The sequence below is a fragment of the Prionailurus viverrinus genome, chromosome F1 (assembly GCF_022837055.1).
Source record: "Prionailurus viverrinus isolate Anna chromosome F1, UM_Priviv_1.0, whole genome shotgun sequence".
Taxonomy (NCBI): domain Eukaryota; kingdom Metazoa; phylum Chordata; class Mammalia; order Carnivora; family Felidae; genus Prionailurus; species Prionailurus viverrinus.
In genome coordinates, this window is record NC_062577.1 from 28165645 (window position 1) to 28192536 (window position 26892).

At 40.2% G+C, this 26892-nt stretch overlaps 1 protein-coding gene and 1 long non-coding RNA gene across 2 annotated transcripts; one reads left to right on the forward strand and one right to left on the reverse strand.

Annotated features, from left to right (window-relative positions):
- SPATA45 (spermatogenesis associated 45) lies at nt 1-26260 on the forward strand. The gene is made up of 4 exons (XM_047840796.1): nt 1-88; nt 235-400; nt 19576-19891; nt 26190-26260. Exons 3-4 carry the CDS (start codon nt 19615-19617, stop codon nt 26207-26209), a joined length of 297 nt encoding a protein of 98 aa, XP_047696752.1. The 5' UTR covers nt 1-88; nt 235-400; nt 19576-19614; the 3' UTR covers nt 26210-26260.
- Nucleotides 3240-15515, reverse strand: LOC125155458 (uncharacterized). The gene is made up of 3 exons (XR_007148230.1): nt 15221-15515; nt 14882-15052; nt 3240-3553 (listed from the first exon to the last, which is right to left on the reverse strand). It is a non-coding gene; the product is annotated as an uncharacterized LOC125155458 (long non-coding RNA).
- Nucleotides 26261-26892: the final 632 nt, after the last annotated feature.

The window sequence follows — 26892 nt, forward strand, 5'->3', positions numbered from 1 at the left end:
CTTTCCAAAAGTCACTTCCTTAACATGACAAAGAAATCAGCACAGGAAAGTCCCAAGATTTGAGAAGTTCTGTGCCAGACACTTTGGGGTGAAGACCAGATATATTGTTCTTATTATAAATCACTAAAACACATTAGCATGGTAGTAGGTATATATTAGCAAGACTAATTCCTGATCTCCAGGCTTGGGAGGTTGCTAATATCCATCCCGCCCTCCCTGCCACCTCTGCCTTAGGTCTGGATCACAGAAGGAGCTGGATGTGGCTGAGTATGCAGATTGGAGACAAAACCAACAGCAGAGAAGGATTGGCACAGCAGAGAAGAAATCACACCGTATCGGGCCACTCAGTGACTCTAGTATGCCATGTTTGTGTTTATCTTGCAGTCTGCCTCATGATCGGGTAAGAAATGCTCTCCATCTTCCCTTAACTTAGCCAAATCCTACCCATCCTTTATGGTCCAGGTCAGTTCCATTCCTACCTCCTTTGTTAGTCTGTCTCCGTGATTGGAGCCCCTAGAGATGTCATCCTCTTCTGACTAGTGACACCTTTGGAGCTACTCACTGAACATTTCCTGGTGGTTACTTAGCTTTTCCTTTGCATATTTTATCCCTTATCTAGATTTGAGCATCTTGAAGCTGGGGACTGGATTTTATATCTTATTATAACACCCTCAGTACCAAAACAATTTCTTTAGTTGGCAATGTAGGGGCCCAGGGCAGGTCACCCCAAAAGGTGCCACAATGGCTTCCTGATGACTTTGCATTAAAGCTGCTGAAGAAACAGCCAGTGCAAGGACACTCTGACCTAACTCTGTCCTGTGAAAAGGGGAAATAAATCTCCCATGTGGAAGGCACCTTCCCTGTGCCAGGAGGTAGAGAGATAGGGAATCCTTATCAGCAGAAACAGGGAATTTAAAGCCAAGAAGGCCATATAAACAAACGCTGTTACTTTTGACTAATTTACTACCTCAGCCCACATGCTGTTTAGAATTTCTTACTAATTGAAGCTCCTGAACATGAGTTTTCTTTTTCCTGTCTACTCCTCACAAGTTTATTGTCTCTTTGATGAAAAAGTTTAAAAACTGCCTGCCTTGTCATTGCCTTAGGTCTCAATTTCATTATTGGGCCTGTGTGTGCACATAATTAAATTTTTGGGGTTTGGGGTTTTTTTTTTTTTTTCCTCTTCTGTTAATCTGCCTCATGTTAACTTAATCCTTAGACCAGATAAAAGAAGCTTGAAGGGTACAGGAAATTTTTTACTCCCGGAGAGCAGTTCATTTCATACAGAGTCACTGGCATCTAACTCAACAAATGTTTTTAGGTGGCAGTGACTAGTATTAGGAAAATGGCCAGCCCCATTATTGCAAAATTTTAAAAATGAAATTATATCAGAGGTTAAACCAGGCCTGTCTCCCTCTGAAATGTAACTAAACACACTTTAAATTCAATTTTACATATTTGGCCATGACTGTGCATGCCTGGTGTTGTATCCTACAACCTTAGAGTAGGAACGAAATGAGACCTTGGTAATGTCTGAAGTGAGTAGCTGTCAGGAAGGGGGAAATTTCCCCCCTCACTCTCTTAGCTCTTTTGGCTGGTCAAATAATTAAAACAATGTAAGACAGATTAATAGGAGAAAGCAAGTTTAATTACATACGCACAGGGAATCCAAAACATAAGAGATTCCAAAGACAGGCCAAATGAGGTATATATGTCATCCTGAACTAAGGAGAAGGGAGTAAGGGTCTGGTACTTCAAAAGAAAGGAAGCGATTCAGAGGGAGGTGAAACCGGGTGCACGGCTGGTGAACAGATGTTTTCTGGGGCCTTACAGAAACAATGAGACCCAAAGAGGAATTTTAGCAAACTGACTTGGCTAGCTTCCCCCCTGCCTACCACACCTAGTTCATATTATAATGTAGTTAGTTGTCTGTGGTGATAGCTCCCTTCCTGGATCAGGTCCCCTATCTAAATTATTCTAGGAAGTTTGAGGTGTAAGAATGAGTAAAGGAAACCTCATTTCAAATGGAGTCTCAAAGCCCTGACAGGGGAGCTCTGGCACCTGAACCCCTCCTTGCAGCAGGGAGAAGGAAGATAAGAATTCTCTTGACAAGGGAGGGCATTTTTCACAGAGGTATTTATCTCTTGCTTTTAAGAAAAAGAAGGAATTTCCCTCCCAGCCCCAGCAACAAAGCACTAATCACTGCTTACAGCTGGTGAGAAATTTCCACAACTCCAAACTCTTGTTCTTCTCCAATGAACTCTTTTTTTGTTGTTTATCTATTTATTTTGAGAGACAGAAAAAATGCAAGTGGGGGAGGGGCAGAGAAAGAGAGAAGGAGAGAGAGAGAATCCCAAGCGGGCTCCAAGCTGTCAGCACAGAACTCTACGTGGGGCTTGAACCCACGAACCAAGAGATCATGACCCAAGCTGAAGTCAGACGCTTAAGCCACTGACCCATCCAGGCGCTCCTCCAACGAACTCTTGTTCAAAACAACCCTCTGCCATTTTCTTCTAAAACCTACTAAAAGCTGACTTTCCCTTTGTCTCTTTGGACTTGCCTATGTTCACCATAGTTTGCCTTTCCTGAATTGCAATTCCTCTGCTATTCCCAAATAAAGTAACTGGCAATTTTATTTGTAAGATTGACAGGGGAAAGGTCTTAGGTTCTTCCTGAGCCTTTCAGGCCTTCATTGTTTTTAACTCAAAATAATCCTCATGCCAAAGCAGCACATCCTCGGGTGGCCTGCCCTGAACCTCAGCAGTTTCTTCCTCTGACACTTCCTTAGATGTTTCCCGTATTAAAAGTTGATGGGGCGCCTGGGTGGCTCAGCCAGTTAAGCGTCCGACTCTAGATTTCGGCTCAGGTCCATGATCTCATAGTCATGAAACTGAGCCCCATCTTCGGCTCTGTGCTGAGCTTGGTGCCTTCTTGGTCTCTCTCCTTTCTCTGTCCCTTCCTCTCTCTCTCTCTCTCTCTCTCTCTCTCTCTCTCAATAAATAAATAAACAAACAAACAAACATTTTTTTTTTAAGTCGAGCTGGTGGCTGTGGAGAGTTAGTAACTGAGTGGCAAGAGATCCATAAAAGGAGAACACAATGCAGGTGAAAATGAGGATGAACAAACAGAAAAGAACAGATTGAAGCATGTTACCCCACACCCCGTTAGATCAGTCTCCTACTCTGGGAATAGGTCAGTCTCATATAATGGGTAAAATTAGTTTATTTGCTGAAAAATACTAATCTTTTAACAGATTTTATTCATAGAAGCAACATTTTCCCCCCATGAGTACACAAATTCCTCCTTGTTGAGCCAGAGAAACACATTTTGGGGTGGTACATTTTGCTCCTCCACAGTCCTGCCTTTGAAATTTCCTCAAGAAATTTCATCGTCCAGAAGTTGAGCCAGTAGATTGTTCAGTCTCATCGAACTAGACTCAGTCCTGACAATAGGTCAGTTCAGTTAAATTTATTTCAGAAGGCCATCTTTCAGGTAGGCTACCAAAGTTAGGCCTATATTATGCAAACAATCAGGTATTTAATCAGAGGCATTTCTGTGGAAACAAAAGAAAAATAATGGTTAATGATTGGAACAAGTTGTAAACCAGTTTCCGAGTTCTGAGGGTAGCCACTTGAGATTTCTAGATGTTAGATTTGAAGTATTTCTAGATGGACTGAGGGCAGATAGTAGCAATGTGATAGACTTTCCTAGTTTGCAGTTTGAGTGTCTCTGTGATTTTTCTGAGTGGCGCCCATAGTAATAGTCAACAAGGATCATCCACACATGAGCTCTTGTGGTGATTTCTCTGAATTTTATATACCAAGTTGTCCAACTTTAGTTTGCATGGCCTTGGAAAAAGGGCAGTTTTAGTTCTTAATGATTTCAAGACAATGGTAGGGAAAAATTGGAAATGATAGTTTGAAGATTTATAGCTAGAAGAGTTTAGGATCCAGTCCAATTTACGATGAATAGTATTAGCTTCTAATCCACAAAGGTATGTTATTGAAACATAATTTTTCTTTATAAATACTGTGATTTCTACCAAAGATAGCAAACCAAAGACTAATTTGTTTGCAAAATAAATCTACTTTCAATAAGCTTGGCTTGATTATATAAATACAGCAGGAGTGATGATTGATTATATATGCTCCTTTCGGTTTGCTTGCTGGAACTTTTCATAAGGAATCTCCTTTTAACAGCTTCTCAAGGTGAAGAGGTCAAACCAAATACTTGCAATCAGACTTTGTAATACCTATAGATTTGGATTAATTACTCTCTTCTTGGGGTCCCCCGAATATCCTGAGAGGCTTGCACCTGCCAGGAAGTGACCCTCCTTACTCAACTGGTAAGGCTGTTAGGAATCCTGCAAGGAAGGTACCACGCTGATATTTCCAAGGAATTTTATTGACTCCATAAAGTCAACCTTAGTTCCTTAAAGCAGTCTGGTCACACCTAAATCTATGCATGTCTCTTTCAAATATGACATTCCAGTCAAAGCCTTTGTAATATAACCATCTTCCAACTGTGTCATGTTACAAGGAGAGCAGATTCTTATTGAACCTGGGCAAATAACTATATTGCCATGAAAATATAAGAATATCACTGAGAGTTTCTGAATTCTGGAGAGATCAGATAGGGAGAAAAAGATATTTCAATTCTGGTTACAAAGGTATAATTTATCAAATTGCTATAAGTCATAGCTTAAGAGGAAAGGCTTCCTTCTATCTATAAAACAGAAGATTAAAGAACCAACTATATTTTAAACAAAAAGTCATAAAATTAAAATCATCCTCATCAGTTCACTTGGTCCTATATAATTAATTCTTGTTCGGCTTGAATTCAGTTTTTTCATTAGTTCCAGAAATTTACCGAGTTTGATGCATATTTACATCTATTTAATTCATTTATTAATAATCATACCGAGAGGGGCGCCTGGGTGGCTCAGTTGGTTAAGCTTCCAACTTTAGCTCAGGTCATGATCTCATGGTCTATGAGTTCGAGCCCCACGTCAGGCTCTGTGCTGACAGCTCAGAGCCTGGAGCCTGCTTCAGATTCTGTGTCTCCCTCTCTCTCTGCCTCTCCCCTGCTCATGCTCTGTCTCTGTCTCAAAAATAAGTAAAACATTAAAAAAAATAATCATACCAAGATTACTCATGAAAAATTTATGAAACATTAGAGCAGTTAGCCACCATCTTAAGTTATTTATTTATTTATTTATTTATTTATTTATTTATTTATTTATTTATTTTGGCTGACAATTTTGGTAACAAAGATAACATGAGCTTGTTTGACTTTTAGTAAACCAAGGTGGAAAAGTATCATACTTAATGCTGGTAACTCTAAAGACTTATTTTTTTCAGCATCTGTATCATACTTTTTTTCTCTTTTTTAAATTGAAATGTAAGTAACATATAATGTAATACTAGTTTCAAGAGTACAATATAGTGAGTCAACAATTCTTTTAATGCTTATTTATTTTTGAGAGAGACAGAGCATGAGTGGGGGAGGGACAGAGAGAGATGGAGACAGAATCTGAAGCAGGTTCCAGGCTCTGAGCTGTCAGCACAGAGCCTGATGTGGGGCTCAAACCCACAAACTGTGAGATCATGACCTGAGCCAGAGTCAGAGGCTTAACTGGCTGAGCTACCCAGGCACCCTGAGTCAACAATTCTATACTTTACTCAGTGCTCATCACGATAAGTATACTCTTAATCCCCTTCACCTATTTCAACCATCCCCCTATTGATCTCCCCTCTGGTAACCACCAGTTTCTTCTCTGTATTTAAGGGTCTGTGGTTTTTTTTGTCTCTTTTTTCCTTTATTTGTTCACGTGTTTTGTTTCTTAAATTACACATATGAATGAAATATGATATTTGTCTTTCTCTGACTGACTTATTTCACTTAGTGTTATACCCTCTAGGTCCATCCATGTCATTGCAAATGGCAAGGTCTTATTCCTTTTATGGCTGAGGAATATTCCATTGCATATATTATATGTTAGGTAATAGTCCATTGTATATATTACATATATATCACATCTTCTTTATCCATTCATCTATGGATAGACACTTGGGCCGCTTCCATATCTTGGCTGTTGTCAATAATATTGCAAAAAACATAGGGGTGCATATATTTTTTTGAGTTAGTGTTTTCATTTTCTTTGGGTACACACCCAGTAGTGTGATTCCCGGATCACATAGTGTTCTATTTTTAATTTTTTGACAAACTTCTGTACTGTTTTCCACAGTAGCTACATCAGTTTGTGTTCCCACCAACAGTGCATGAGGAGTTCATTTTCTCCACATCCCAACCAACATTTGTTGTTTCTTGTTTTGTTTTGTTTTTAGCGTTTATTTATTTTTGAGACAGAGAGAGACAGAGCACGAATGGGGGAGGGTCAGAGAGAGAGAGGGAGACACAGAATCTGAAGCAGGCTCCAGGCTCTGACCTGTCAGCACAGAGCCCGAAGTGGGGCTTAAACTCACGAACCACAAGATCATGACCTGAGCCGAAGTCGGATGCTTAACTGACTGAGCCACCCAGGTGCCCCTGTTGTTTCTTGTTTTTGATGTTAGCCATTCTGACAGGTGTGAGGTGGTTTGTCCTTATAGATTTGATTTGCATTTCCCTGGTGATGAGTGATGTTGAACATCTCTTCATGTGTCTATTGGCCATCTGTATTTCTTATATTTATTAAACCAACAAATTTAAACTTTGCTTTTATTAACTGAAAAATTTCCTAGATCACATGAACCTGAAAAACATTTAGCTTAGTTTCTAATATATTTTTGAGATTTAGAACTGCTTGAGTTATAAGTGCTTAATTTTAAGCCAGTTATATAGTGCTCTTTTATAAATTAATTCTGGTAATACCATCTGGAGGTAGAAAAACACTGTATTTGTAATGTAGAAAACAGAGTTTTTATAGCTTTCCATTAAAAATTGTTAGCTACGAATCAAGTATAGCAATATAAAACTCACTAATATATAAGTTAAGTTTATCTACTTGGATGGCTAAAGCTTTTTACCAGTAGTATTTGTGGAGAAGGCACATGATTTGTATTTGCTCTTGACAAGTAATCTTATGGAAGCTGTGGAGTACTTTGTATTTTTTAAAAGGTCATTTTTCCTGCTCCTACCCCATTTAGTCTTAGGCAAGTGTGGCCATTGTTTTAGATACCCCCTGGGGTGTTTATATTGCAAAGGCAATGTAAGATTTATATCTCGAAAGGACAAAGAAAGAATGTAAGTTCCTCTGAGAAGAACTTTGGTTTTTTAAGGTCAATAATTTACAAGCCTTATGAGAAAAATGGGGGAAGTTTTAGGATTGGTGAAAGCAATAGATAGACTTTGCATTGCCTCTAGAGCTGCATTTAAAAAAAATGTTTATATATTTTTGAGAAAGAGAGAGTGGGACAGAGGATCCCAAGCGGGCTCTGTGCTGACAGCAGAGAGCTTGATCAAAAGAGGGGGGAAATTGTTAAAAAGAAAACCACAGGCCCAAAATGGCATCAAGTAGGTTAAGGTCTCAATTCCGTAACCCAAAGGCTTAGTACCTAACCTGACTGCAGTTTCAACTCCCCAGGAGTGCAAGCTTTACGTAGTCAACATGAAAAGTTCCTGGTCAGCACTAGGAAATTTACTCATGGGCCCTTCCCATTCCCTTTAAGAAGGTAACTTTGCCTAAAACAATGGATTCTTTGCAAATAATTTTCTTTTTTCCATTTTCTGTCTACCTTTAAAAACCTTTGCTTTTCTATAGCCCGTTGGAGCTCCCCTCTACTTCCTAGGTAGGATGCTACCCAACTCATGAATCAACTAATAAAGCCAATTAGACCATTAAAATGTCCTCAGTTGAATTTTTGTCATTTAACAGGGCACATAGTTTTATTATAGCATAGGGGAGGAGACCTAAAAAAAAATTCCTAACAGGCTTTGACTATCAGCTTCCACTTTCTGATCAATTTTTAACCATATAGCTACTTAAAAAACGTTTTTTTTTTTTTAAATATCCTGTCAATTTTTAGCTGGTATGGATAGTAAATATTTCTGGCAGTATTGAACAACTTTATGGACCCTTCAAAGGGTCTTCAAAGAGGGTGCAAAGATTATTACCTTCTCAAGATCCAGAATCATTCTCAAAGATAGCCAAAAGAAAGAACTGACAGCCAGCATGTCCCAGGCAGGCAGACAGCCAAGCCAAGCTCCCAGCACACAAAACAAGTTTAGTAAGATTTTACTATTTTTTTCCCACTTTTTAGATACCTACAGTTTCCAGGACCACAGCTCTTAGACATAAAATAAACAGGTGTGCCAGAAGATGGTCTGCTTAATTGTTTGGATCTTAAGAAGGAAGAACTTATGTTGGATGCGGAGTTTTGTTTTTTTTTTTTAATTTTTTTTTCAACTTTTATTTATTTTTGGGACAGAGAGAGACAGAGCATGAACGGGGGAGGGGCAGAGAGAGAGGGAGACACAGAATCGGAAACAGGCTCCAGGCTCTGAGCCATCAGCCCAGAGCCTGACGCGGGGCTCGAACTCACGGACCGCGAGATCGTGACCTGGCTGAAGTCGGACGCTTAACCGACTGTGCCACCCAGGCACCCCGGATGTGGAGTTTTAATTTTTGGTCTAAGGACTAATTTCTGTTTTTTCATCTTGGAAAAAGGATTCCCTGAGGTTTGCTGTTACATTCTTTTGTATCTACTTTTTAATTTTAATAAGACAATTCTTTAGGATGAGAGCTCTCTAAAATTTTTCAAATACAGTAGTTTTTCTAATTTAGAAGATCTGTTGTCTGGCCACGGATGAGTAGGATCTATTCATCTCAGTAGTGAGTCAAGCTTAAGCCTTCTTATGGCTTAACCAAGGACACAAGAGGCATCCCACAAGACAGTGTAAAATATGCAGCTCTCACAAAGATCTAGAGAGTTCATTTCCAAAGATAGACTGTGAAAGCAAAGTTTTGGATCTGGACCCTTGGTCTAAACTCCCCTTCTCTGGGGCACCTGGGTGGCTCAGTCTGTTGAACTTCTGACTTCGGCTCAGGTCATGGTCTCATGGTCTGTGAGTTCGAGCCCCGCGTCAGGCTCTTTGCTGACAGCTCAGAGCCTGGAGCCTGCTTCGGATTCTGTGTCTCCCTCTCTCTCTGACCCTCCCCCATTCATGCTCTCTCTCTGTTTCAAAAATAAACATTAAAAAAAAAATTTAAAAATAAAATAAAATAAACTCCCCTTCTCAAAGCCCAGCCCCATCTCCTCGAATCCTAAAACTCCAACTTCCCCAGGAAAAAAAAAAACATTTTAATAACCAGCTGCCTGTTACAATTTCCCTTTCCTGACAATATTTGCAGAGCACTTCTGCCTGACCTCTAATCCTAGGGAAAACAACTTACTTAGGTAAATACTGAATGTCAGCAAGCGAACTGAGCAAAAGCACCCAGGAAGAGCAACAGGGCTTTGCTCTTATTATTTGACTCCTCCCACTTTCTAGGGCTCTGTAATCAAGCTCTGCCAGTTGCAGGCATTCGTATGCTATGCCCTTTGTGGATGTCTCCTGGCAAAGAATTCATGTCCCCAGGACAGCAGCAGATCTTTTAAATTATAAAGCCCCTAGGGGCACCTGGGTGGCTCAGGCAGTTAAGCTTCCAACTCTTGATTTTGGCTCAGGTCATGATCTCACGGTTCCTGAGATCAAGCCCCACGTCGGGCTCTGTGCTGAAAAATGAAGAGCCTGCTCGGTGTTCTCTCTCTCTCTCCCTCTCTTTATATCCCTCCCCTGCTCTCTCTCTCTCTCAAAATAAATTTTTAAAAAACATTAAAAAAATAAAAATAAAACCCCTTTACCTATGCTCTGGGAGGATCCTACCAAATTTACAGAAGAATTAGAAAGATTAGTGGCTATTTACAACCCCACTCACACGGGCCTAGACTGGCTATTAAGGACTGTTCTTCCCACCCATGATTATATTGACATGGGAAAGAAAGGCAAAAGAAAACAATTAAATTTCCTTACAATTTACAGTCCACGGACAAGTCCTTGAGACAGGCAAAGTGACCTTCCTCTAGGAAGTCAGCTGCCTGGATGATGACACTTCGATGAGGGCAAAAGGCACTCTTAGCCAACCCCCCAGGATCCTGTAAGTCTACTTAAATGTGTAAAAACTCTTTTCGAAATTCCTTTATCTCTACCCCCCAAGATATATGTTGGCAATTATACTCTAAGCATATGGCCCCCTGAAAGATATCTAAAGGGTCTCATAACTAAGGTTTTATTAGACAGTAATAAATGGCCCTTTCCTAACCATAGCTAGCCCCCTCGAGGTCCTGGAAACCTTGCTTCCAAAATTCCTTAGAGACTTACATTTTCCCTAACCCCCTGGTATAATCAGTCACCCGTCACAACCCCAGTGCAGCTCTTTCTGCCCACCATCCTGTCCCCATGTTTTAATAAAACCACCGTTTCACATTGAAGATGTCTCAAAAATTCTATCTTGGTCATTGGCTACAATCCCCAACATTTCCACATCAATATGATGGTTATGAGACAAGCTAGATGGTCCCCTGGAGAATACCACCCTCACTAAGGAAACAGATGGCCCTAGCCGTTCCCAGCCCCTCCTGCACATGACCAGGAAACAGTTCAGTTGGAGGCTGATATCTAAGGCTTCATAGGAGCAATGTTCGAGGTGTTCCCCCTCAGAGTAAATTGGTCTGAGATTGAACTATGTACTTAGTTGTTCTTTGAGCACATAATAGCTCTTCTTTGAGCTCTCCTTTGAGCACTCTACATAGTACTATGAACTATGTACTTAGCTCTTCTTTGAGCACATAAAAGCCTTTGTTGAATGTTCTGTACATACTTTTCAAAGACAAACGGCATTAAATCCAGAAGCCCTGGAACATAGCAATCTTTTAATTTCTGCTTTAGTGGGAAATTTTCTCCCGGATGTTAAATAACAAATCCACCTGCTCTGTTGGTGAGGACAACCACTAAGCATAATAATGGAGACAGCTACTTTAAAAAAAATTTTTTTTAATGTTTATTTTCTGAGAGAGAGTGTGTGTGTGTGCATGAGCAGGAGAGAGGCAGAGAGAGGGAGACACAGAACCCAAAGCAGGCTCCAGGTTCCAAGCTGTCAGCACAGAACCTGTTGCGGGGCTCGAACTCACAAGCCATGAGATTGTGACCTGAGCCGAAGTTGGATGCTTAACCGCTTAACCGACTGAGCCACCCAGCTGCCCCTGAAGGCAGCTAATTAATTCTTTGAAAATAGCTTGCAGGAAAGCAGGAGAAAAAGAACTGATAGCAACAATTCCTGCTTTGCAACCTGAATCTTTGGAAAGGCAAAAGCAGGACTCCGAGAGTAATTCAAGGCCCATTCAGATCTCCCCCTATTCGCCTCCAGACAAGCACAGATATTGCAAGAATCCAGGTCACTGGAAGAGAAATTGTCCTGTATTAAGAAAGAGGAAAATTTAAGAAGCAATTTCCCTAAATCCTATCACCCTCAGAGAGTGTGCTTTTCTCCTGAGGGACAATTCCCCCTTGAATGACAGTGCCAGCTGGTCCTCAGTCACACCCCAGAGCCCACCATTAACCTTAAAATGAGGATCAGGAATTGGATTTCTTAATTGACACTCATGTGACTTTCTCTACCATCTGCTCCGAGGATTTATCTCTACCTGTCACCTCTGATTTTAATCAGGGGGTAATCAAACTAAGTAGGGAACTTGTATAGACTCCCTCATCCCCCTAAAGGCACTGGCTGAGTGAGACCATAAAGCCTCCAGATCTAAACTTCAATGGTTGCAAACAACCACTAACTACTTAGGACATGAGACATCTCAGGGCATCAGAAGCTTACTCCACAACACCATCCATCAATTTTGTCCATCTATCTCCCTGAAACAAATCAATGGTTATGTAAATTGAGGGGGGGGGGGAGGCAGCTGACTATTGCAGCCAAAGAATTCCTGATTTTGTAGACCTTGATAAACTTCTGTATGCCCTTCTCCCAGACACCAGCCAGAGCCCATTTCCTGGCTTTCAGAGACATTAACCTCCTTTCACGCCTGGAAACTAACATTGTCAACACCCCCAGCTCTTGGTTTACCTAATTTTAACAAACCTTTTCATCTATACTGCCATGAAAATAATGGCATCGCTGCAAGCATTCCAGGACAATCTTTTGCTCTCAGATACAACCAATAGCATATTTCTCATGCCAGTTAGACCCTGTGGCATTGGCTTGACCCCCATGTTTATTTATTTGTGGTGACCACAGCTGCCACCTTGATTGACAAAGCCAGTACTCTTCCATTAGGCTCCCCCATTCACCTGTGTGTTCCCCATGCTGTGTCTGCTCACTTACGAGTTCATAAGACACGGCACCTCTCTACACAGTGACAGACCACTTACAAACAAGCTCTTTTGACTAGCCCTCCCATCATCTCACATCGTTGTAACACTTTAAATCCAGCTACCTTACTACCCCTCCCTGACAATGGAGAGCCCACGCTATTCCCAGTGATTGCCTTACAACTATAGAAATGGTCTCAAAGCCATGAGAGGATTTCTCAGACATCCCTTTAGACAACCCAGACTTAACTTCTAGTTTTTGATGGCTCCTGTTAATGACATTTATGGGGAAACATAACTAGTTATGCCATAGTTTCCCCATAGGAAGCAATGGAGGCATGTTCTTTGCCCACTGTAAAGTCAGCCCAAGCAGCTGAACTCACAGCTCTTACTAGAGATTATAGTTTGACATAGGGAAAACTGCTGAGTCCAAATATGCTGTTGGCACCATTTGGAAATCCTATGGATTCTTCAATTCTGCAGGTACTCCCGTTGCTAATGGGCATATAATTGCTGCCTACCACAAGCTCTTCATCTCCCTTTTAGAACTGTCATTGTTCACTGTTCAGCTCATACTAAGAAAACTGATGCTATATCTTTCGGAAATGATAGGACTGACAGAGCTACTAAATATGCAGCCCCCAAACAGACCTCTTTATCCTTTCTCCACCCAATTTTAAAACCCGCCTTTATTCCTGACTGACAGAACCAAGTTTTACAGCTGCCCAAACCAGACTATAGGCTTCCTATAACAACTATAGTATTCTGCAATCTTACAGATTGACAGGAACTCATGGATCATGGAAATGTATGAAAGTTCACTTTACCAATGGCAAAAGTCATGGAATACTCCAGACCCTGGGAATTACAGGTTCAACTCCAACCTTGTCTGTAAACCACACTGGTCTTTCTATTTTATGTGGCAACAAAGTATGTAAAGGGTTCCCACCTAAATGGTCAGAATGATGTGAACTTGGATACTTGGCCTCTTCTGTCACTGAATACTCCACCCCAAATGCCAGGCAAATTACAAACGTGGGCTCCTCTGTTCTTAAACGTGTGCTATGTAAATGTATCACTCAGGAAGTCAAAAAATCTGCTTGTACATCACAACTCCAAGGTTTTTTATCAGAATTGAGGGTTGTATTTCCAAACTTTGGAGATTATGAATTGGGAAAAGCAATCCTAAATCTCTCTGTGGTAATGGAACAAGAGTTTGATATCACTATGCAAACTTTGAAAATACTCGAGTCAGAAGTTAACAGCTTAGCCTGCATGGCACTCCAAAACCAATGTAGTTCATATTATACTGTAGTTATCTGTGGTGATTGCTCCCTTTCTGGACCAGGTCCTCTATTTGAATTCTTTTAGGCAGTCAAGGGGAAAGTCAAAGTTTCTTCCTGAACCTTTTGGGCCTTGATTGTTTTTGGCTCAAAATAATGCTCATGCTTAAGCATCACATCCTGTGGTGGCCTACCCATCATAGCAAATAAGAGTAAATCTAGGAAAATGGGGATAGGATACCTTAGAATGTGGCCAAAATCTTTATTGGAAGAGTAACCTTTGAGCGAGGAAAAATTGTTGGCTCAAGAATTACTCAAATTGGCTCTCTTATGTGACAAATGATTGCCTTGTAAAATAATGATAGAGCATTACCCTTAGATACAACACACATAACTTTCTGAATTGATAAACTAATGTAACCAATGTACATTTTAGAAAAAACTTATAATGCTTGTGTTGGGGCTCGGGGCAGGCTACCCCAAAATATGCCACTTTGGCATCTTGATTATTTTGAGTTAAAGTTACTTAAGAAACAGCCAGTGAAAAAAGGAGACCCTGACACTCCTTTGTCTCCAGAAAGCAAGAAATTAATCTCCCATGTGAAAGGTACCCTCCCTGTACCAGGAGGTAGAGAGACATCCTTATCATCAGAGAGAGAGAATTCAGGGTGAAGAAGCCTTTATAAACAAACCTTCTTACTTTTACTAACTTACTACCCCAGTCCAAATTCTGTTTAGAAATTCTTACTAGTTAAAGTTCCCAAACATAACTTTTCTTTATCCTGTCAACTCCTCACTAATTTATTGTTTCTTTGTATAAAACAAGCTGCCAGCCTCGGTCGTGTCTGTAGGACCTCTGTACGTACAAATTAACTTTGATTCTTTCCTGTTATCTGTCTTATGTCAATTTAATTCTTAGACCAGCCAGAAGAATCTTGAAGTTAGAGGAAAATTTTCCCTCCCCAACACTTGCTTTATATACTTTATAGTTTACAAGTCCCTTCATCTGTTGTCTCATTTCATCCTCACAATACCTCAGTACTGATATCAGCCCATTTCAGCTAAGGACGCTGAAGCTCACAGATGCAGAAATATTCTTCCAGGTTGCACTCTAGCGAGGGAGGATTTAGCCCCTGGCCCACAGGTGCCAGGGTTGTGCCCAACTAATTAGATCTCTTGATAAGCCTTTTGGATTATCTGGGAGCTTTACGAAAAAAACAAAACCAACAGCAAAATACCCTCTTATCTTCAGCAGCTGCCCTGCACTGGTCTCATCAGAGACACCAAACTCATCAGAGTTGGGTGGTCTTCTTTTGCTGACCCTTCATATAGTTCTTTAGGGAATTCATTTCTCTGGCATTGTGAACTGCTCTCTTGAATACCAGTCTTATTTCTACTATCCTGTATTCCTGTAAAAAGAAAAAGAAATGATTACTTTTGTATTTCTGAAGATTTTTTTTACAGTGAGGCTTCCTCTTCTGATAAAAAAAAAGACATATGAATAAAATAATTCCCCAAGTGAAATAAGAAGTTTTAATAAAACCAATAAAAATACCTATGGTTTACTAAGTACCTACCTTAAACCTTTAGACTATAAGCTCCATTGGGATAGGTATCCATTTGTCCCCAGTACCCAGAACAACACCAGGCACAGAGTAGGTGTTCAACAAATATCAGTATGTGTAATAAATTGATGCCAGGCACAATGTAAAGAGCTTTCCATGCACATCTCATTGAATTCCAACTTCTTCCCTACCTCCTACAGTATACACACAAACCTACAGCTTAATGAAATAGGTATCTTTATCCCAGATGAAGAGATTGATATTGAGAGATTGAGTAATTTATTAGAGGATACATGGCTGATAAGTAAATGGTCTCTCTAACTCCGAAACTTCTCTTAATTAGGGTTCTATGAATAGAACAAAGTTGGAATGGCTTAGCTCATAATGTCCCATCACCAAGGTAATATCTCAGTGGGCTGATCCAAACCAGTGGACTTCAAATAGGCTTTGGGTTGCTTTACATTAAAGGTAATTTATAATAACATACCTGTAGAAACAGGAGTATATTTTCTACATCTATGCAGTTGATTTTTGTTTTTGCAGTAGTTATGTTCTATAAAGTCGCCCCAAGTATTGAATTAGCAAATACTCAGTCAATTGCTCTTAGGGGAAATACAGGGATAGGTCCTTGTGAGTCTCTGGTAATAAGATTTTTGTCAACCAATCAATATATAACCTTATTTCATGTATGTATCTGTATGTATAATTATTTAATACATACTGTTGATTCATTAACACTGAACTCACAACCAACAGCACTATACATGCTTGAACAAAGCTTATCTAACACACATAAGGCACATTACAGCCTTCTTGCTGCTTAGGAGCACTAGCCAGCACTTTAGCACTATACTTGGGGAGCATTCTAAAAAAAAAGAAAAACAAACAAACAAAAAACCCTAGTAATACTAAACAGATCAGGAAAAGGACACTTGTTTATAGGATGAAAGCTGAATCAAGAAGGCGGAGTTCCCCTTGTTCGACCTTAGCTGGGAATATGCACATCAAGGAGACTCAGATTTTTGCTACTCTGTGCATTTCTGGGAATGACTATTAAAATGCCACAAGTATTGATTCTGAGATAACAAATAAGTATTTATGAGTAGGCAAATTTACAAAGATGGAATTCATGAATAATGAGGATGTACTGTATATACATGCTTAATATTTTCAAAGTCCTTTTTTTTTATTTTTGGGGTTTTTTTTTGCCTATTTGTATTTATTTATTTCAAAGTTTTATTTAAATTCTAGTTAGTTAACATATAGTGTAATATTGGTTTCAGGAGTAGAATTTAGTGATTCATCGCTTACATATAACACCCAGTACTCCACAACAAGTGCCCTCCTTAATACCCATCACCCACCCACCAACCCTTGGTTTGTTCTCTATCACTAAGAGTCTTTTATGGTTTATTTCCCTCTCTCTCTCTCTCTCTGTTTTTCTTTTCCCTTCCCATATGTTAATCTGTTTTGTTTCTTAAATTCCACATATGAGTGAAGTCATATGGTATTTGTCTTTCTCTGCCTTTCTCGTTTCAATGAGCATAGTACACTCAAGCTCCATCCATGTCATTGCAAATGGCAACATTTCATTCTTTTTGATAGCTGAGTAATATTTCATTATAAATATATATACCACATCTTCTTTATCCATTCATCAGTTGATGGACATTTGGGCTGTTTCCATAGTTTGGCTATTGTTGGTAATAAGGCTGTAAGTATCGAGGTACACACGTGTGTGTGTGTGTGTGTGTGTGTGTGTGTGTGTGTGTGTTTTGATTTTTAAAAAGTAATCTCTACACCCAACATGGGGCTCAAACTTCCAAACTGAGACCAAGAGTCACATGCTCTACCAACTGAGTCAGCGAGGTGCTACTCAAAGCTCTTTAAAAAGTCATGTTTTTTTTAATTTTTAAAAAATTTTTATTTATTTTTGAGAGAGAGAGACACACACACACAGCACAAGAGGGGGAGGGGCAGAGAGAGAGGGAGACACAGAATTTGAAGCAGGCTCCAGGCTCTGAGCTGTCAGTGCACAGCCCGATGCAGGGCTCGAACTCACAAACCATGAGATCATGACCTGAGCTGAAGTTGGATGTTTAACCAACTGAGTCACCCAGGTGCCCCTAAAAAGTCATATGTTATACACCTTATTTATCTCCACTTAAGAGACTATAAAACTGGGTGAAGTAACCATAGTAACCATCCTGTTACTATGTCATACACAGAGTCAGTTTCATAGGCATGTGACCTCTTCACTAACACAAGGCCCCCATGTTCAAAAGGGCCCATGAATTTTCAACACAGCACCCTGCAATTTCATTTTTCACTGGGCCCCACAAATTATGTAGCTGGTTCTGGCTGCATGGCAAGTAAACAGATTAATAACTGGAGGGACAAACAAACAAACCCAAATGAAAAAATACTGTACATCCAGCTGAACAAATCCCACTGTGCCTGATAAAGTTACCATTTATTGAGGATTGGCTATATTAGGCTCTTGTATGTATTAAGTTATTTAATCCTTATGACACTCTGTGAGTTGGGTATTATTTCCACTTAACATACAAGGAGAGGCACCTGGAGACTCAGGGGTTAAGCTTCCAACTCTTGATTTCTGCTCAGGTCACGATCTCACGGGTTCGTGAATTCTAGCCCCACATCTGGCTCTGCACTGACAGCACGGAGCCTACTTGGGATCTCTCTCCCTCTCTGCCCCTCCTCTGCTCACTCTATCTCTCTCTCCCAAGATAAATAAATAAACATTAAAAAACTAAAAGCAAAAAACAAAAAGCAAAACAAGGAAACTGAGTGCCCAGAGAAGGTAACTTAACTGTAGTCATACAGTTAGCGTAGCTTGAATAGGGACCAAATCGGACTCAAAACTTCATGTTCTTGCTGTTAGACTCTTACTGTGTCTAATTTTAGTTGGCTCCAGTTTCCAGGTAATTTAGAATGAGAATTTAAATTTTGTGATCTCCTCAGTGAGCTTTTAACTAACACGTCTAGATTTCATTTGCAGTAAACATGTATAATGGGCTTTTAACAGAATATAAATTCAGCTCGAAAGTACATAAGAGACAATTACCTTGTTTTCTTTTCTTTTTCTTTAGTCATGTCCCAATTTGATTTCATTTGTACATCTCCTAGGCAGGATAAACAATCAAAGTGTTAGAGGAGATATAATTTAAAAAGTTTAAATTCTGATCACCCTCACTTTCTCTGAAATTAATGTTCAGTTAATTCAAGCTGAAAATACTAAACACCTCTAAGTAATTAGTCCATTTACAAACTTAGCTAATACTTTAAATATTTTAAACTTCTTTCATAAATTTAACATATTTGATTTTTTAAGTACTTCACATGCCTGAAAAGACAAATTTATAGCCCTAACAAGCAAATTCTTCCTAAATACTTAACAACACTTTAGTTTTTAAGTTCATGTCCTGCCATAGCCAATTTAATGTCTTTTTTCTGTACTTTTTAAAATAAATATTGATTTATTTTGAGAGTAGGAGAAAGAGAGAGAGAGAATGAGCAGGGAAGGGGCAGAGGGAGAAGGAGAGAGCGAAAATCTTTAGCACGTTCCATGCCCAGTGCAGAGCCTAACATAGGGCTGAATCTCACAACCCTGAGTTGAAATTAAGAGTCAGATGCTTAACTGACTGAACCACCCAGGCACCCCTGTACTTTTTTTTTTTAATGTTTATTTATTCTTGGGAGAGAGAGACAGAGCACAAGCAGGGGAGGTGCAGAGAAGAGGGAGACACAGAATGTGAAGCAAGGTCCAGGCTCTGAGTTGTCAGCAAAGAACCTGACACAGGGCTCGAACCCATGAACCACGAGATTATGGCCTAAGCCAAAGTTGGACACTTAACCGACTGAGCCACCCAGGGCCCCATCCCCGCACTTTTTATAATAAAATCCCTTTAGATATTTATTGGGAAAGAAACATCCAAAATGTTAATTTCATTGTCTCTAGACAATGATCAAGAGTGATTTTTACCTTGTCTACCTTATGCTTTTCTGTATTTTCTTAATTGTCTACAATGACTATGTATTATTTTTATAATCAAAAGAAACAATGAGAGTTCCTAAAAGCAAGAATCAATACATAGTATCAATTTCAAAAACAAAATATCTTTTCTTACTACAATCCTCTTTTTATGATTTTTTTTCCTCCGAAGAAACATCAAAAAACAAAAAGACCTTAGGAAACAATAATAAAAATGGAGTGAGATGTGGGGTCAGGGGCACAGTGGTGGTGGTATTTTACAGGAGGAAAAGAAAGAACTGGTAAAAACCTGATGGTGAATACTGGCTGCTAGGTCAAGCAGCAACTGATTGTATTTTTTCATTTGTTTCAGGATACTTAAGAATCATTTGACGATTAGTTTGTCGCCATAATGACCTCTAAAAACAGAACCAATGACATCATTAAAAAACTTAAAGCTAGCAAAAAACATCTCTTGGAGGAGATAAATGAAAAGCGTGACTCCAACTGCTTTGTGGAAAGAAGCAATCAAGTCAGTTTATTGAGAGTTCAAAAGAGGCATTTCAGTGGTGCCTACCAGTCCTTTACTCACACCCAAATCAAAGAACCCGTTCCTGACAGTGGCAGGAGCTCCTGGGTCACACTGCGTCTCCTTGTTCACACCGAGAAAAAGCACTTTCCTGCAAAAAGTAAGTTGTTATGTATGGTAGGATTCCATCCCCAACTGACAGGAGGGATTTATAAATAAACTTGAGGAGAATTCCTGGGGTTGAGAGAGGTTCAGTAAGTATCGTTCTGGGACAGTTTAAAGGAGGTCTGTCTGAGGTGAAAAGCATCAGTAAACTAGGCTAGTGGATATAAGATCTGCTGTAGACAAGAGATTTTCTTTTTCTTGTGCTTTTAGAATCCTGAGCTCCACCTCTAGACTGATTCATTCCGTAGGCCCTCCTTTGGTCCTAGAATCTGCGTTTTCATCAGGCTAAGGGAATTGTGATGCTGAAGGCCTGAGAACCATATTTTGAGAGAAGTTGTTATAGATAATTATAATAGCCCACAAAAGCTCCAGAGACTACCTATCTCACCAATTTGTTGCCTGTGCAAAAATTTCATGTACAAAATTGAGATACAATGGAAATGATTTTGATGACAAATAGCAAACCAAAAGCCCTGATTAACAATAGTACAATGTGGAGGGAGGTTGGTGTGGGGGTTGATGGTGGTGGTAGTATTATTTCACAAGAGGAGGAAGAGAAAGAGTAACCACTTTTGATTGTGAATACTTGTTTCCAAGTCAAGACAAGCAACTGATGGCATTCTTTTCATGTTAAAAAAAGTAATAAAGTAGAGTGTAATTGTATTAAATACAAACAACACGCGATTAAGTTAGATCTGCAACAAGAAAAATCAGTATTTTGGAGATTTAACTTCTTTGATGAGGGGGTTGTGACTTTACATTTACCCCCATGCTCTTGGTAAGTGGTGTGAAGAGGGTGATACAGTGTGGCATTGAAAACTGACATTCTTGGGGTGCCTGGGTGGCTCAGCTGGTTAAACATCTGGCTTCAGCTCAGGTCATGATCTCGCGGTTCGTGGGTTCGAGCCTCGCGTCGGGCTCTATGCTGACAGCTCAGAGCCTGGAGCCTGCTTCAGATTCTGTGTCTCCCTCTCTCTCTGCCCCTCCCCCACTTGTGCTCTCTCTCTCAAAAATAAATAAAAATGTTAAAAAATTTAAAAAAAAAAGAAAACTGAGATCCTCCATTGTGCTTTAAAGTTAATCTGTAACAGCCATGTGTTAATTTTACTCAAAAAATAACTCTTTACAAGGGCCTTTAGTGTTCCTAATTCTAAGTGGATCTGCATAATCTTTTATTCTGCTTGAATTACTCAGTAGTAGGTGAGTTAAACCACATAGAGTTGGTTAGGCTCACAAGCTTAATAGTGGAGGGTAATATCCACCTTCTAACAAGAAATTTTTTTTTTTAAATTTTATTTATTTTTGGGACAGAGAGAGACAGAGCATGAACGGGGGAGGGGCAGAGAGAGAGGGAGACACAGAATCGGAAACAGGCTCCAGGCTCTGAGCCATCAGCCCAGAGCCTGACGCGGGGCTCGAACTCAGGGACCGCGAGATGGTGACCTGGCTGAAGTCGGACGCTTAACCGACTGCACCACCCAGGCGCCCCATATCCACCTTCTATAACAAACACAGTTTAACATTTTACACGAATACACATGGTTTTCTACAAAACAGGGTCTAACAAATATAATTTCCATAACCAATATTAATGATACCAAAGTTATAAGCCAATAATTCTGGAACATTAAATCTTGCAGAAAAGCTCTTTGTTCTTTTAAATAAACAGGCCTAAATAGAAATTCAACTTTATGATGACAAGATACAGAATAAGCATGGACTTAATTGAAATGTTCTGGTAATTAGCATGTAAATGCATGCTTTTTCTTTTTTAGTCTAAACTATTCATTCTTAAATGGTGGTGTGGGAACCACTGAGTATTCAGGTCTTTTCAGGAACCCACAGGGTCAAAGTTTTCATGAGGATGCCGAGATATTATTTGCCTTTTTTACTCTCATGGGAGTACACTGGAGTTTTCCAGAAGCAATGTGATGTGCGATCACATCATTCTTCTGACCATTAAGTGGAATGTGGGCTTGTATTCTTAAGTTTTAATTTTTTTCCCTCAGTTTACATTTCTAATGTAACTATTGAGAGGTACAACACCCATGAACAAAACCTTGATAAAGTCTTCAATAATTTGTAGGAATATAATGGATCTTGAGACCAAAAAGGTTGAGAAACACTTGTTTGAACAAATGGTAGGTAATTACTGACCCGGTGCTGTTTATTCTCAAGCTTATTAGAATTTTTTCCCATGGTTTTCTCATTAATCTCTAATTAAAAATCAAGGTCTTTGGCTTCAACTTTAATTTTCATCAAGGATAAATAAGAGATATTGGGGCTTATTTATTTTTTATTTCCACAAGTAGAAAGTGCATGGATATAGAGAAGGGCGCTAACATTTTTTTTGAGTGTATACTTTATTTTGAATACTGTTAAGGTTTGAAAAGGTCAACAATAAGACCCTTCTGTTCCTGAGTTTATATCAATTGACAGATAGATGGAGGTTAAAATGTTGGCTTTGTTACTGGAAAACTATTTATATTGGAGAAACTGGCTTAAAAGCAGTGAACGGTGGGGGCGCCTGGGTGGCGCAGTCGGTTAAGCGTCCGACTTCAGCCAGGTCACGATCTCGCAGTCTGTGAGTTCGAGCCCCGCGTCGGGCTCTGGGCTGATGGCTCAGAGCCTGGAGCCTGCTTCCGATTCTGTGTCTCCCTCTCTCTCTGCGCCTCCCCTATTCATGCTCTGTCTCTCTCTGTCCCAGAAATAAACGTTGAAAAAAAAAAAAAAAAAAGCAGTGAACGGTGAACTCACCCCAAGAGAGAACTTGCCCCATTCCAAACCAAAAGTTTGGCCCTGCCACACTGAACTGAGAACACAGATAGATATCAGAGAGTACCCCCTCCCCCAGGAAGCCAACAGATGCAAAGAGAAAATCCTCATTTGTAAAATAAGGAAATGGGACATTACTTATAAAACATGATGAACATATTACTCCAGCAAACCATTCACAAATATGTACTCAATTAAATGATAAACACCATTAACTGTGAAATAACATCCTTTTTAGATAAGATTACCTGCTTCTGATCAACTACACTTGGTTTTTAGGTGATCTCAACGCGACAGTTTGCTGGTCTTCAACCTGTTACAGGACTTAAAAATACCACCCTAATTCTGATGACTCCCACATTTCTATTTCTGGCCTTGACCTTTCTCCTGAGTTTGAAACGCATCCATGAGGACTTCCACCTCTACTTGGTATCTCAAATTTACCATTGCCGAAAAGAATTCCTATCCTCCGCCCCCAAACATACATACTCACCCCTTCCCCCTCCTCATTTCAGAAAATGGTCAAAAATCTAGGATTTTTGTGTCAGATATCTAGGATAGTGTCAGAGTCTGACACTCTTCTTTGTCCCACATTCCACATCCAATCTGTCTGGAAGTCCTATCAGTTGTTCCTTCAAAATCAGTCCTGAATCTGACCACTATCACCCTGATTCAATCCGTAATCATCTCTCTCCCAAAGTACAGCCTGCCAGCTGTCCTCCCGCCTCTGTGCTTGCTGCCTCCCACACTTCTTTACACAACAGCCTGAGTGATCTTTTTAAAACATGTATTAGATACATTATTCATTGCTCAAAACTGGTCTATGGTCTCACAGCACACTTAGGTGAAATCCACACACCTTCTCCTGTGCTTATAGGCTCTCAATGAACAAGCCCCTAATTATCTTTTCATCCTTATCTCTCCACTGTCCCTGGCCTCATTTCACTTAACTACCATGGCTTTCTTCCTGTTCCTGGTCCATAACATTCTGGTTCCCATCTCAGGGACTTGGCACATGCCGTTCCCTCTGCCTGGAGTTCTCTCTCTTTCCCTCACTTTATTCAGATCTTTGTTCAAAATCCAATTAATCAGAAACTATCCTATATAAATAGAACTCTCCAATATCCTGGGGCACCTGGGTGGCTCAGTCAGTTAAGCTTCTGGCTGTGGCTCAGGTCACAATATCTCAGTTCAGGAATTCGAGCCTCACATTAGGCTCTCTGCTGTCAACACAAGAGTCCGCTTTGGGTCCTCTGTCCCCCTCTCTCTCTGCTCCTCCCCTGCTCATTCTCTCTCTCTCAAATTAAAAAAAAAAAACACTTTTAAAGAACTCTCCAATATCCTGCAATACCATACCTGGCTTTCTTTTCCTCTGTAGGGTTAAGCAGAGATGATGTCTGTTTTTTCACTGCTTTGTCCATTCTTTCCCAAGAATGGTGTCAGACATAAATTAGGCACATAGAAAATATTCATTTGGTAGTTGAATAAATATTAGGACATAGTATGTATTTTTCCAGAAATAATGGTAAATCTTACCTCATTCCTCTTGAGACCCGTAGTCGTGCCCTTGGGCAATGGCTCACAGACTTAGAGTCTCCCGGGGCACATTTGTTGCTGTAGAATAATCTTTAGAAATGGAAGAGGATAATAAGAAGGTATGTTTTGCTGGACCTATACAATAATTAAAATTTTTTGATGTTTTATTTTAATTTTGAGAGAGAGAGAGAGAGAGAGAGACAGAGCATGAGTGGGGGAGGGGCAGAGAGAGAGGGAGACACAGAATCTGAAGCAGACTCCGAGCTGTCAGCACAGAGCCTGACGTGATGCTCGAGCCCATGAACCGCGACATCATGACCTGAGCTAAAGTCAGATGCTTAGGCAACTGAGCCACCCAGGCGCCCCAGGATGTATACAGTAAGAATTAGAAAGCACTTTACTCTTTTCCTTTATATGTACCTGTGTTACAGGAAGAAACACATTCATTCAGCAAATGTTTAGGAGTATCTACTTTCTGTCAGGCGCTACTCTATGTGCTTGGCAATACAGTGATAGAGAAAACCTCTGCCTTATAAAACTTAGATTTCAGTGGGTATTTGAGTGGATAGATGCACGTATTATAAGTGGGTAAGTGCTATGGGGAAACATAAAGCAGGAGGATGGGAAGTGCTAGGGAAGGGATGCATGGGCTCCCAGAGCATGGGGTTGGCATCCGGGGCACGTGGGACAACCCAGAACTCCTGGCTTCTTTGTTTCCCCCTTTGTTTTTATTTTGTTATTCTTTTTTTTTTTTAATTTTTTTTCAACGTTTATTTATTTTTGGGACAGAGAGAGACAGAGCATGAACGGGGGAGGGGCAGAGAGAGAGGGAGACACAGAATCTGAAACAGGCTCCAGGCTCCGAGCCATCAGCCCAGAGCCTGACGCGGGGCTCGAACTCACAGACCGGGAGATCGTGACCTGGCTGAAGTCGGACGCTTAACCGACTGCGCCACCCAGGCACCCCTTTATTTTGTTATTCTTATTCTTATTATTTTCATCGTGCTAAGTGTGCTTTTTAATCCCCATCACCTATTTGACCCATCCCCCACTCACCTCCCAGCTGGTAACGTAACTGTCAGTTTGTTCTTTACAGTGAAGAGTCTGTTTCTTGGTTTCTCTCTCTCTCAGAACTCCTGGCTTCTGGAGGTAGCCAAAGTAAACAGGGAAAAGGAACAGAATGAGATTGGTCTTAATGGTCTCAAGCGGTGGTCAGGCCATGAGTGTTAAGGATGAGAAGTGTTGGGGATTTTGCTAAGAGCACTTGGGACTTCTGAGGACTCCTCTTTGCTTCTATAATAGTGAATGATAGACCAGGGAATGAGTTTTCTTAGCCAGAGATCTCCAAACTCTTTTCAGTCTTCTAGTTGGAGATGTGGAGGCCGAAAGAGGGACAGTCTTACCTAAACATACAAGCCTTCAAAACAGAAGATGCAGGTATTTTGGTTCAGGCTGTTATAACCAGTTACAACAGACAGGGTGGCTTAAACAGCAAATGTTCATTTCTCACAGTTCTGGAGGCTGGAAGCCTGATTTCGGGATGCCAGCACAGTGGGGTTCTTGACAAATGCCCTCTCTCTGGCTCACAGGGGGCTGTTTTCTTGCTGTGTTGTCACATTGCAGAAGGAGCTAGCCGGCTCTTTAATTTCTACTTCTAAGAGCACTAATCCCATTTATGAGGACTCCACTCATGTGATTTAGTTACCTCCCAAAGCCCCCATGTCTTGACTCCATCACATTGTGATTAGGGCTTCAACATAGGAATTTGGGCAGGAGGACACAGACATTCAGTACATTGCATTTGGATTCAAGTTCTGCTTCTGCCATTGACTAGTCTCACGCTTTTAGTCACTTAGTGTTTCTAAGCCTTATTTTTTTTACCTGTGAAGCAGTACTCATCCTGTCTGCCCTCAGGGTTATTTTGGAACTATAAAATGTAGTGTACATGGTATAACAAATACTTCTGATTTTTTATTTTTCAGATAATGCCATATTTGGATAAAGTGCATCTCCAGAGACACACAGAAATACAACCTCTTTGATCCTTCTTCAATGTCTGTCTTATTTACAAACATTAATTATAAAAAAAACAAAAAATCATTAATCAGATCACCAAGAAAACATTTTATTGTCACATAAAACACATATACATTTTTTAAAAAATTTTAAATGTTTATTTCTGAAGGAGAGAGAGACAGAGCATGGGTAGGGGAGGGGCAGAGAGAGAGGGAGGGAGGCACAGAATGTAAAGCAGGTTCCAGGCTCCGAGCTGTCAGCACAGAGCCTGATGTGGGGCTTGAACTCACAGTCTGTGAGATCATGACCTGAGCAAAGTAGACGCCCAACCACCTGAGCCACCAAGCACTCCACATAAAACATATTTGTATTCATTCCATCCCATTATTTAGACTTAGATGTTTTGAAGAGGTTTTAAGTGATTAAAGATAGTTTCAAAGATGAAGATAGTTTACAGTGATCTTCTCTTTTAAATTTTTAGAAGTGTATTTATTATCTAAGTAATCTCTACACCTAACATGGGACTCAAACCCATGACCCAAGATCAAGAGTCGCATGCTCTTCCAACTGAGCCAGCCAGGCGCCCCTAACCTAAAATGTTTAAATAGTTTGTTTCTGAAATTAGTAGCATATGTTGACCGATTCTACTAATCAAGTTGAAGGCTAAAG

Coding starts and splice junctions, on each gene's coding strand:
- SPATA45 (XM_047840796.1), top strand. CDS start 19,615: ATGACCTCTAAAAACAGAACCAATGACATCATTAAAAAACTTAAAGCT. Junction 19,892..26,189: donor AAAGCACTTTCCTGCAAAAA/GTAAGTTGTTAT, acceptor TTTATTTTTCAG/ATAATGCCATATTTGGATAA.